General features: G+C 42.9%; 1 protein-coding gene across 1 annotated transcript in view; it reads right to left on the reverse strand.

The window, feature by feature from the left end:
- The window catches only part of PCSK2 (proprotein convertase subtilisin/kexin type 2), a 138,793-nt gene that overhangs the window by 20,805 nt on the left and 105,696 nt on the right, over positions 1-12,292 (reverse strand). Inside the window, exons 8-11 of the mRNA XM_072140428.1 lie at positions 10,127-10,302; positions 9,390-9,605; positions 5,457-5,557; positions 2,686-2,913 (exon numbers count right to left, since the gene is read on the reverse strand). Coding sequence (XP_071996529.1) covers positions 2,686-2,913; positions 5,457-5,557; positions 9,390-9,605; positions 10,127-10,302 — 721 coding nt within the window. The remainder of the gene's footprint in view (positions 1-2,685; positions 2,914-5,456; positions 5,558-9,389; positions 9,606-10,126; positions 10,303-12,292) is intronic.

Raw genomic sequence — 12,292 nt, forward strand, 5'->3', positions numbered from 1 at the left:
GTTCCTCAGAGTATGCCGGTTCAAATGCCAAATTTTGCTGGGAGGGGGCAGACTGGGGGGAAGGAGGCTGAGGTGGAGGAGCTGGAGGAGTGCTGATTTCGGTGACATGGGTGGACTGCGTGGAAGACTGACTGGTGGACAAATGGCTAGAAGCATTGTCCGCAATCCACGACATCACCTCTTCGCACTGTTCTGGCCTCAACAGTGCTCTACCACGGGTCTCAGTAACTTGAGACATGATGAACCTAGGGAGTGTAGCTCTGCGGCGTTCCCCTGCTCCCTCATCAGCAGGTGGTGTCTCACCCCGCCCAGGACCACGGCCTCTGACCCCTGCAGTAGTTGGACGCCCACGTCCACGTCCTCTACCCCTAGCCCTCGGGTTAAACATTTTCAAAATTAAAGTGTAAACTTCAAATTTTTTTTTTTTTATTTTTTGTGTGTTTTTTTTTTAAACAAAACGATGCTATCCTATTGCTATGGCTAGTTTCTAACCTACACTGACAGCACACAACTGGATTTTGTGCTGTGCCAGATGAATTTGAGTTATAAGAGAAATAAACGTAAAAAATAAATAAATCAGCAGACTGTGCCTAATTCAAATCAAACCCCTAATAAATTGTCCCACTTCGGTGTTTGAGGTGGATATGCGTGTCACTAAGAGCTAAACACAAGTCTCCCTGCAAATTCCTCACAATATGGTACTAGCTGCACTACTAATGCCAGCAAGCCCAGCCACAAGCAAACAAAAAAAAAGGAAAATATAATGCTATTGTAGGCCTAAATAAGCCGTTGGGGTTCTCCTATGGCTATTTTCTAGCCCACACTCAAAGCACACTGCTTTGGCAGATTACTGTGAGTTCTAAAAAGAAATAAACGTAAAAAAAAAAAAATCAGCAGACTCTGCCTAATTCAAATCAAACCCCTAATGAATTGTCCCACTTCAGTGTTTGATGTGGATATGTGTGTCACTAAGAGCTAAACACAAGTCTCCCTGCAAATTACTCACAATATGGTACTAGCTGCACTACTAATGGCAGCAAGCCCAGCCACAAGCAAACCAAAAAAAAGGAAAATAAAACGTTATTGTAGCCCTAAGAAGGACTGTTGGGTTCTTGTAGAATCACTCCTGCCTAACACTATTCTAATAGAACACCCTAACCCTTTCCCTGACCAGCAGCAGCTCTCTCCCCAGCGGCATCCAGACAGAGAATGACGCGAGCAGCGCGGGCAGGGGCTAGTCTATTCCAGGGTCACCTGATCTGGCCAGCCAACCACTGCTATCGACGTGTAAGGGTACCACGTCATGCTGGGTGGAGTGCAGAGTCTCCTGGCTTGTGATTGGCTCTGTTTCTGGCCGCCAAAAAGCAAAACGGCGGGAGATGCCATTTTCTCGAGCGGGCGAAATACTCATCCGAGCAACGAGCAGTTTCGAGTACGCTAATGCTCGAACGAGCATCAAGCTCGGACGAGTATGTTCGCTCATCTCTAATGTTAACCAATTTAATATAGCAAAGAAAGTCTTCCAGAGGCCCTTATGGACAGTAGCTACTCAATGTACACACTGTAGGATTGTCTACTTGTGGACATGGTGATTAGAGATGAGCAGATACAACATTCCGATTTGGTCACCAATCCAGCAATATGTCCTAGCTCTGCAGCCGAATCAGAATGGGAATGTTGGCTCCGCTAATCTCTAATGTTGATGCCTCTTATTTCTTTGTAGTCATCGTGACTACTAGAGTTGATCTTTGACCAGCCGTAGCTATCATTCTCAAAAGAAGGATGGACACCCCCAACAAAAGGGCCTGGTCATAAGACTCTACATGGGACAGAAGGGTGCTATCCACATACCACTTTAATTATGCTCTCCATAAATCACACTCTTCTAATAGCATTAAGGATATCATTATGAATTAAGAAAAGGTTAGCTTTTTACATGTGCTGTAACAGACAATTGAAAAAGGGACACCACTTGCCTCAGAATTTTGTAAAATTTTTCTAAAATACCTTATATTGCCACCACAGATGTCCATTTTTAAGAATATTTAGTAATTTGTTTTTGTTTAGTTACAAAACTAAATACTCAATTCATAAAACAATATATATATTTACATTACACGGATGTTTATTCTAATTTTTTTATTAATAGTGTTTTTAGACAATATCAAATATGTTATGGCCATGTGATGTAAAAAGCAAATATCACATGATGCTTGAGAAATATCGCAGTTACAAGTCTACACTAATTAAGAGATCCAAATAATGTTGTGGGTTTATTCCGATATGTAACAGATCCATTCAAATAATTAAAATATTCCAAGATGGAAACCATGTATGCCATGAAGCATTTTGAAATATTAATACTAAAATTTCAGGTTAAACCTGGCTATTTTAAACCCTAGTCAGATCCAACTGATCGATGGAACTGACTGATGAGATCTCCGCTCAACATGGCAATGGGGATCCTAATGAATGGAGTTGTATGCTGAGTATACAACCCATTCATCTGGATATCTTCAGGGGTGCCTCAAAGACACATACACATACTCCACCTGCTGTTCCAATTTTTAGGGGACCCCTGTTTGGGCAATAGTTGAGATTCCCGGTAGTCATATCCTCAGCAAACAGAACATCTCCTATAGTGAATGGCATGCAAACTTTGGACAACTCCTTTATACAACCCACCTTGGCTCTTGTACTGATCCTCCAATACAATGAAATCTTTCCGGAACAGTTTTCCATTCCCGTGCCATTTTCACCATCGAACCAGCATCAAGAACTCCATAGCCAAACAAATGGTTAAACTCCAAGCCAACACCGTTCCTCCTCCACTTATGAACTTCATCATGAAGTTGGTTTCTTTTAGATGTCAGTACTGTTAGGTGTTGCAAATCTCTCCAGGTCAGACCTGGGCTATTATAAGACAAAGTAAATTACAATATTGAAACAAAATCAGTTAATTATATGGATTTATAAATACAAGATACATTTTCTTCCTTAGGTAAAAGCATCAATTTCTCACAATAACCCTTCAATTAATATAGAGTTCAATAAAAATGTATGTTTTCCCAATGTTGCTCTATTTAGACAACTCCTGATAGAGATGAGCAGACTCAAACTTTCTGTTTGGGTTCGGGTGGGTCATGTGCAAAACATATTGCCGGACTGGCAGCCGAACAGCCTATCCGGCAACTCCTGGCCAAATATATTTGGCTGTTATTGACCCGAGGTGCCCCCTGGCCAATCACGGCCATAGCTAGTTTGCTAGGGGCTCAAGTTTACCGGACTGGGTTTTCGGCTGCCAATTCCAACAATATGTCAGGGTCATGCGGGATGTCCCCGAACCTGAACGGAAGGTTCTGGTCTGCTCATCTCTACTCCTGAGAAGACACATAGTGTAGGATAGACTTAAAAAGAATTCAGACCCCTATCAATGTTTCACTCTTTGTTTCATTGCAACCGATTGGTAAGGTTTTTTTTTTTTTTGCTCATTAATGCATGCTCTGCACACCAACTTGACATAAAAACAAAAATGTAGATATTTGCTGCTTTATTAAACAATAAAACTGAAATATCACATGGTCTAAGTATTCAGACCCTTTCCTGTGAAACTCATATTTAACTCACATGCTGTCCATTTCCTTCTGGTCCTCCTTGAGATTGTTCCACTCCTTTATTGAAATCCAGCTGCATTTAATTAAACTGATTGGGAAACTGATTTGGAGACACACACACCTGTCTATATAAGACCTCACACCACACAGTGCATGTCAGAGAACATAAGAAATATGAGGTCTAAGGGACTGTCCAAGGAGCTCAAGGACAGAATTGTGGCAAGATACACAACTGGCCAGGGTTGGTTACAAAAGAATTTCTGCAGCACCCAAGGTTCCTAAGAGCACAGTGGCCTCACAGTGGTCACAGTGGAAGTAGTTTGGTATGAACAAAATTCTTCCTAGACCTGGCCATCCAGTCAAATTAAGCATTCATGGGAGAAGAGCCTTGGTGAGAGAGATAAAGAACCCCAAGATCACTGTGTCTGTTCTGTAGAGATGCAGTAGGGAGATGGGAGAAAGTTCCACAAAGTCGGAGCTTAATGGCAGAGTTTGCCAACGGAAGCCTCTCCTCAGTACAAGACATATAAAAAAGCCTCCCAGACTATGAGAAGATTCTCTGGTGAAATGATGAAGATTGAACTTTTTTGTGTTAATTGTAAGCGGTATGTGTGGAGAAACCAGGTGCTGCTCATCATCTGCCAAATACAATCCCAGCAGTGACACATGGTGGTGGCAGCATCATGCTATGGGTGCAGAGACAAGAGGACTGGGATTGAAGGAAAGATGAATTCGGTGAAGTACAGAGATATCCTGGATGAAAACCTCATCCAGAGTGCTTTGGACTTCAGATTGGGCCTAAGGTTCACCTTCCAGCAAAACAATGAACCTAAGCACACTGCTAAAATAACAAAGCAGAGGCTTCAAAACAACTCTGTGATCATTCCTTACTGGACCAGGCAGAGCCTTGACCTAAACCTAGTTGAGCATCTCTAGAGAGACTTCAAATGGATTCCACCAACGTTCACCTTCCAATCTCAGAGAACTGGAGAGGATCCAAGAGTAAAAACCTTGTTGCCTCATTTCCAAGAAGACTCATGGCTGTACTTGCTGAAAAGCTGCTTCTACTCAAAACTGAGCAAAGGGGTGGAATACTTGAGTAATGGGGCACATTTACTAACCCGTCTGCTCAAGTTCCCCGAAAGTGCATTACTTGTTTAATACGTTAGCAAAAATATCTACATTTATGTTTTTTTCTGCCAAGATTGGCTGTAGGTTGTTAATGAGCAAAAAAAAGGACATTTTTGATCTTACAAATAGGCTGCAATGAAACAAATTGTGAAAATTTTAAAGGGGTCTGAATACTTTCAAAGCCCACTGTATACAGTAGCATCCATTGGACTACTACATGGGAATGTTGTCAAGCTCTACAGATGAGACAGTGTCAGACACTCCCTATTGACAAGAGAAATGGTAAACACCCAGTTGTAAATATGTTCCTACATTTCCAAGATGATAGACAGAGGAACAACACAATGGGGCACATTTACTTACCCGGTCCATCCGCGATCCAGCGGCGGGTTCTCTGATGCTGATTCGGGTCTTCCGGCGATTCACTAAGGTAGTGCGCCCGATGTTCACCAGGTGTCGCTGCTGCGCTGAAGTCCGTCGGAGTTCACTGAAGTTCACCACGCTATGCTGGGTGCAGGTAAGTGCGTGTCGAGCACATTTAATTCGGGCCCTTAGTAAATGACCCTCAATGTTGATGAGGTCTATAAAAATACTTTGACAATGATTGAAACTGTCATTTTAAAAGTGACCCCTCTGTTGGGGTTGTCTGAGGCCCTCGCATGTTTAAGAACATATTTACTGTCTCATCTTCCATAAGTCAGAATAACCTACTTTGCCTCCAGGGCTAGAGCAAACACCCCAGCTGCTTCCGGTGCCGCTGCAGATGTTCCTGAATGACGGAGGGTACAGTTGCCATATAAATCCGTTGTCGCCTGAAAACACAAATTAAAAATTTATAGGTCACAGATTATAATGAAAGTCATATGACGCATCACTCATCCGGGTGCAATGAAATATTTATCAAGCAAAACCCTTTGTATAATAGGTTTTAGATTTTGATTAAATCAGTCAAATATTCCAGAGAAGGTCTGAATGTAATCCAGCCACAGATCGGTGTCACACAGCAAGTTTTATTAGCTTAATTTCTAAAATCCAATTACCCCAAATCTCCAAAGTAAAGTTCATATATCATACATAGGCAGTGCTGACTAAAAGAGCAATCTCAATAAACTTCTTAATGCAAAGAGAAAATTACTGAGGAGAAATGAAAGTACTGTAGGAAGATTTACGAAAGATGTTTTAAAGGAAATCTACCACCATGATGAAGGATTGTAAACCAAGCACATTTACATGCTGGGTGTGCCCCTTCTGGCAAGATCTGCTCTTCTTTAAGCTTCTTATGCCCTGGTTTTTAAGAAAAAAGGCTTTAAAAATTATTGAAATGAGCCTACTTACTAAGAAAATAACCTGAGACGTGGCCTGGCCAGGGATGTGAAAGGGCGCACGCCGAGGGAGCTCAGGTGCGGTATCGCCAAATAATACTGTGTCCTGGTACCGTCCTTGAGCGAAACGCCACACAACTTTACCCCATCGCATCCGGTAACAGGAGTGTCCGGATGACGGCACTGACCGCCGCCACTTGTGACAGAAGCGAGAAAGTGAAGGGGAACCAGCCGGAGCATGAGGCCGAGATGGCGCCGAGTGCAACAGCAGCGCGGCTAAGCCAATAAGCCCACACCTCTCCCCAGGCCTCCCCAAGTGAAAAAATGGCCCCTGCAGGTAGTGATTGGGCATTAGAGGAAGAGGCTCCAGGCCCCAGCATGATATGCCCCCCCCCCCCGAGCCTGCCCAGGGACATATAACACATAATAAAGGGCCAGCCCGTGATAAGGGCAGCTGCATTCCTACACAATCTACAGCAGGCACAGAGGAGCAGGCACAGACAGTGCCAGAGCCTACACTACAAGGTTTATGCCTGATAGGTCTACGGTTACCAATATTCGTAGATTATTCACCGTCATGGAAGTTTCCTCTGTGGGTAGCGGCACAAGAGCGGTTATCTCTCTCAACGCTGTCAAAGCTTTTGTCAGTGTCGATTGGGAATTTTTGTGGGCTGTGTTGATTGGAATGGGTTTTGGGCCCAAATTTGTTGCACTCCTTAATCTTCTGAATGCGGAACCCAGGGTGCGCGTCAGGGCAAACGGAAGATTATCAGATAGCTTTGTATTGGAAAGGAGGACAAGGAAGGGCTCTATGGCCCTCCTTTTTGCACTGACCATAGAGCCTCTAGCCTGTCAGATCAGAGAGGCCCCGAATTTAGTGGGATTTAAATGCGGTAATGTGGAGGAGCAGATTGCCCTTTATGCAGATGACCTTCTGCTGTTCCTGGGGGACGTATATAGCTCACTGCATGCAGTGATACAGCTCATCATGGAATACGGCAAATACTCTTGTCTCAAGATTAACTGGGACAAGTTAGTCCTACTCCCGGTGGATGGGCTTAACTCTGACACGCCGCTTGATTCTCTTTCCTTTAGAATAGTTAACTAATTTAAATACTTGGGGGTGGTGGTATCCCGTAGATCCCAGGAGTATGTACAGAATAATCTGCTCCCTCTGATGAACCAGTTCCAGGTTAAAGTGAACACTTGGTGTAAGCTGCCACTTACGGAAGTAGGGAGATGCAATTTAATCAAGATGGTACTGATCCATAACTCCCCAGCTTGGATCCCTAGGAAATATTTCTATAAGGTTGACACAGTCTTTAGGGGATTGACATTCAACATTTGGGGAATTTCTAAAAATGAAGGAACCCCAATTCTGGTCCAGTAAGGGCATTGTGTGCATGAAAGATGTTCAGGCCGATGGAGAATTAAAAAGCTTTGAGGCCATTAAGGAGGCATACCAAGTACCAAACACCAACTTTTTCAGGCATTTGCAGTTTCGGCATGCATATGAATCCCAGAATCAATCCCTAGGCGTGACAGTGCACAGACTGGGAGTGTTGGAGTCACTGTTGCTTTCTGATTCCTCTAAGGGGTGCGACAAGACAAATTCCTCCAAGGTGTCACATTTCCTAGCAGATCTAGATGGGAGAATGACATAGGGCCACTTATAGACACCCAATGTGATACTATTCCCTCAGCGAAAGTAGATTTTCACAACTACTACTGCTGCATAGGGCCTATAAAACGCCAGCTCTGTTAGCGAAAATAGGGGATAGGTCGGACTCCAATTGCCCAAAATGTAATATGCCTGATGCAAACTTGATGCATATGTATTGGGAGTGCATGCAGTTAGGTGGATATTGGAAGAAAGTACTAGATCTTATATTAAGATTTACTCAATACGATTACAGACATCCCCACAAATCTGCCTAATGAGACTACTGTAGGACGGTATGGCCATTACACCTAGCATCATAGGCATGTCCCGTATACTCTACCAGGCACTTAAATTGATAGCCTCAAAATGGATCCTTATTAAGGAATGCCTTAATGACGTAATTATATTGGAAAAGGGAGTATATAAAAAAGAAAGGCTATGAAAAAGTTTGTCGAGGTCTGTCCTCAATGTTGTAAACTGAAAAGAAAATAACCTGATATATTACTATTGGATGTGGAGGAGGGGGCACCATTTTATAGCTCACCTCAGGCAGCAGAGAGTTTAGGTTCAAATCTGACCACAACCGATGATGTAAAATTTACATTGATCTCAACGATATTTTTTTTGTTAATCATTTTTTATTAGGATTTTCCAAATTTTATAGATTAAACCTCCATTCTTTACTTTTTTTTAACAAAGGTAAGGAACAGAAGTTTGAACGGTATTTTGAGCTAAGCCTTATGTGTATATTTTCACCTATGTAAATTTTTGGATGTAAGTACCTAAATAAATCAAATATTATGCTTTTGTAATGATACATTTTATGATATATTATATGCTGTAATGTAACATGTTAAAGGACATCTAACATCAGGAAGAAGGATTGTAAACCATGCACACTGATATACTGGTGTTTGCCTCCTCTGGCAGGATTTGCTTTTCTTTAAGGTTGTCTTTAAGAAAAAAAAGGCTTTATGATTATGCTTATGAGTCTGAGGAGCCCAAGGCTCTATTAACACATATGGATCCTGGAGCCCCTCAGGCTCATTTGCATAATTTTGACATCTTTAAAAAAAAAACAAAAAAAACAAGGCATAAAAAGCTAAAAGAAGAGTGGATCCTGCCAGAGGAGAGCACACACCAGTATGTCAGTGTGCTTGGATTACACTCCTGCATCCTGGTGGTAGATGTGATTTAGATGTGAAGTTAAAGTTTGCTACCTCTGTATGCTTTATATACTGTATAATATATAACTTTACAGTATTGTTAGACCCATTGTCAATATTTGCTCATACTAGAGAATAAAGGGATCGGTCACACATGGAATTTTGCGGTAATTTATTTTATCCGGTGTTTACTTTTAGTGGCACGCCACTGATGTCTAGCTAAAAAGAACAATTAAGGCTGGGGCGACCTGCTGAGTGCTAAGTGTAGGTTTTGTATTTCTGAGCTAAGTAACCGGACAGACGCAAAGCAAAAGATGTTTGGAGTCGAGTGTTTAAATATTAATATTTTTCTCATCAGCCGACATGGAAAGCATCATTGGGCTCTCTATCATTTCTAATGAGACCTAACAAAAGAACATCTGCTGCTTCTAATGTGAGCCTGGCATTGATGACGCCTCTGGGCAGGCTTCAGTATTATAGTATTTGTCCTCACCACTCCAGCTTCAGGATTCCTCTTCCTTCCATTGCTGAATGTCGAGGCTAATGTTGAAGAGCAGCTTTCATCATACAGCGCCGTTCGGCCATCATTTATAGCAGAATTGATGGAGATCGTCCACATACTTGATGCATAACCGTCACAGTTACAGTCATCGTAACTTCCACCATCTCCAGATGCCCATACGTATATACTGCCCTTACCTCCACGACCCTGCCAATCCAATGAGATGTGATGAAAAATAATGATGGATAACCAAATTGTCCCATACAATAAAAACTTATCTTCAGAAGGTCGGGAGAAATGTGCAGTTAAAACAATGGGGCTCATTTACTTACCCGGTCCTGTCGCGATCCCACGGCGCGTTGTCTGACGTGGATTCGGGTTCTGCCGGTATTCACTAAGGTCGTGCGCCCGATATCCAGTAGGTGTCGCTGCTGCACTGAGGTCCGTCGGAGTTCACCTTCTTCTTCTCAGTGCATGTAAGTGCTTGCTCTTGTGGCACATTTCGTTTTTTAAATTCCGCATTTTTTCCAAATCCGTCAGGTTGCCCCCGATTTCTGTCGTGTGAAAGCTGACGCGATTGCGCCTAAATCTGATCACATGCGCCAAAATCCCGGCGGAATTCGTCAAAAAACGGAAAAATTCTGGAAACCCAACGAAAGTGCGGCTGCGGAGCCCCTAGTAAATGAGCCCCAATATTTAAAGTCACTTGCAAATCCAGTTCCCTTTACCTTGTTCACTCCATCCGCCATGGCCTGTAGGGTCAGTTCCCTTGGTCCATCCACCGTCTTGCCATCATCAGTGGGCCCCCAGCTGGCACTGTAAATGTCTATGACCTGCGGCATGTGACTGATAGAGGAAGCTTCAATGATATCAGTCATAAAGGGTTGATCCAACATGCGAATTCCTATAATGTAATAATTTAGCAGTCTCATTGTATGGATATGTGTAAACATTGCTATAGATACTTCCTTACTAACTAGATATTGTTAGGTCCATGCAAGGTTGTAGACCAGCAAAGAATCCATAATTTATCATTTTATATGAAAAGAAATGCAAGGGTTTTCTAGTATGATAATAAACTTTAGTATAAGACGAGTTTTTAAGTGCAAAAAATGTGCTGAAAAAAAACAAACTCACCTGATAGGTGCCTGGGGGGTGTCAGGCTATATATTGAGGTGCAGGGCAGTAGAAGACTATATACAGTGGAGCGAGGAATGGCTAGCTATTAAATGACAGACAGGGGCCTGGCTAGCTATATACCGGGGAGCTTTGGGCTGGCTAGATATATACTTGGGGACTGGTTGTTGGCTAGCTATATACTGAGGGGCAGGGAGCTGGCTAGCTATATACTGGGGGCAGGGGGTTAGCAGGCTATATACTGGGGCAGAAGGATGGCTGGCTATATACTGGGGGGGCAGGAGGCTGGCTATATACCTGGGGGCATGGGCTGCTGGCTATTTACTTGGGGCAGGGGGCTGGCTAGGTAAATACTGAGGGACAGGGGGCTGGTTAGCTACTTACTGGGGGTGGAGGTTGGCTGGTTATATACTTGAGCCAGGGGGCTGCCTTGCTATATACTGGGGGGCCTGGCTAGCTATATACTTGGGGATAGGGTGCTGGCAGGCTATATACTGGGTGAAGTATAACATGTTTACATATTTCTCACCCTGTGATGTCAGGAGACACTTGAGAGGTCAAATGAATGAAGGATTGGGAGTAGTGATAACGGAGTAACTGGGAGTAGAGATTAGAGGACCCAAACCTACCATTCAGGTGCGACCTGCGTTACTAAAACATATTGCTGGATTGGTGACTAAACAGCCGATCCTGCAAATTGATGCCCCTGCCAGCCAGTGATGGCTATGATTGGCCAGGGGGACACCTCTGGCCAATGATAGTGGTGATTAATTGGCCAGAGGCGCCAATATGTCTGGGTCGCATGGTGCTCTGATCTTGAATGGAAAGTTTAGGTTCACCCATCTCTAACTGGGAGCACAGAGAGGTATGTAAGTATTTATTGTTTTAGCACCCCCCATTTCCTTTAGAGGCCATTTAACTAAAATTGATTTGTCCTTTAAAGTCACTGGAGAGATATGTAAATAACTTAGAAGACTACTATTGGATCATAATGTCCCCTATTTGTTGTTAAAGGTTCTCCTATCCAGACTTGTCTTCTATATTACATCTTCATAAAATAACAATTCGAGAGTATCTTTTTAGAGTATGTATTCCTAATTTCTTACCCTAATTCTATTCCGCTTATGTCAAGAAGGCCGGCCATGGTCTAATAGTAGCCAAGCATACATTCAGGGAAAAATGACTAGAGATGAGCGAGTATACTCGTCCGAGCTTGATGCTCGTTCGAGTATTAAGGTACTCGAAACGGCTCGTTGCTCAGACGAGTATTTTCCCTGCTCGAGATCGAGCATTTAATTAAAAAAACACAGTGAAGAACAATGAAGAATATAATAAAAATAGTGAACACAGGATCATTTAAGTGAAAAAGACAGTGAAGAACACAGTGAAGAATAGATTACAGATGTTCGGCACATCTGCTTACTTGTCGAGAGATACGCGCGAAACGGTGCAAACAAAATAGTATGTGAAGAACAATATATATGTGTGAAGAACACATTGAAGAACACGGTGAGCAGGACAGAGACATCGGGCAGCACAGAGACATCGGGGCAGCGGCAGCACAGAGACATCGGGAAGGGCAGAGAGATCGGGGAGACTTCAGTGGAAGAAGAGGAGCAGATCCCAGAACAGCGTATCTCCCGACAAGTAAGCAGAGGTGCCGAACATCTGTAATCTATTCTTCACTGTTTTTCACTGCGTTTTTCACTTAAATGATCCTGTGTTCACTGTTTTTATTCTATTCTTCACTGTTCTTC

Source organism: Engystomops pustulosus, chromosome 3, assembly GCF_040894005.1.
Source record: "Engystomops pustulosus chromosome 3, aEngPut4.maternal, whole genome shotgun sequence".
Lineage (NCBI taxonomy): Eukaryota > Metazoa > Chordata > Amphibia > Anura > Leptodactylidae > Engystomops > Engystomops pustulosus.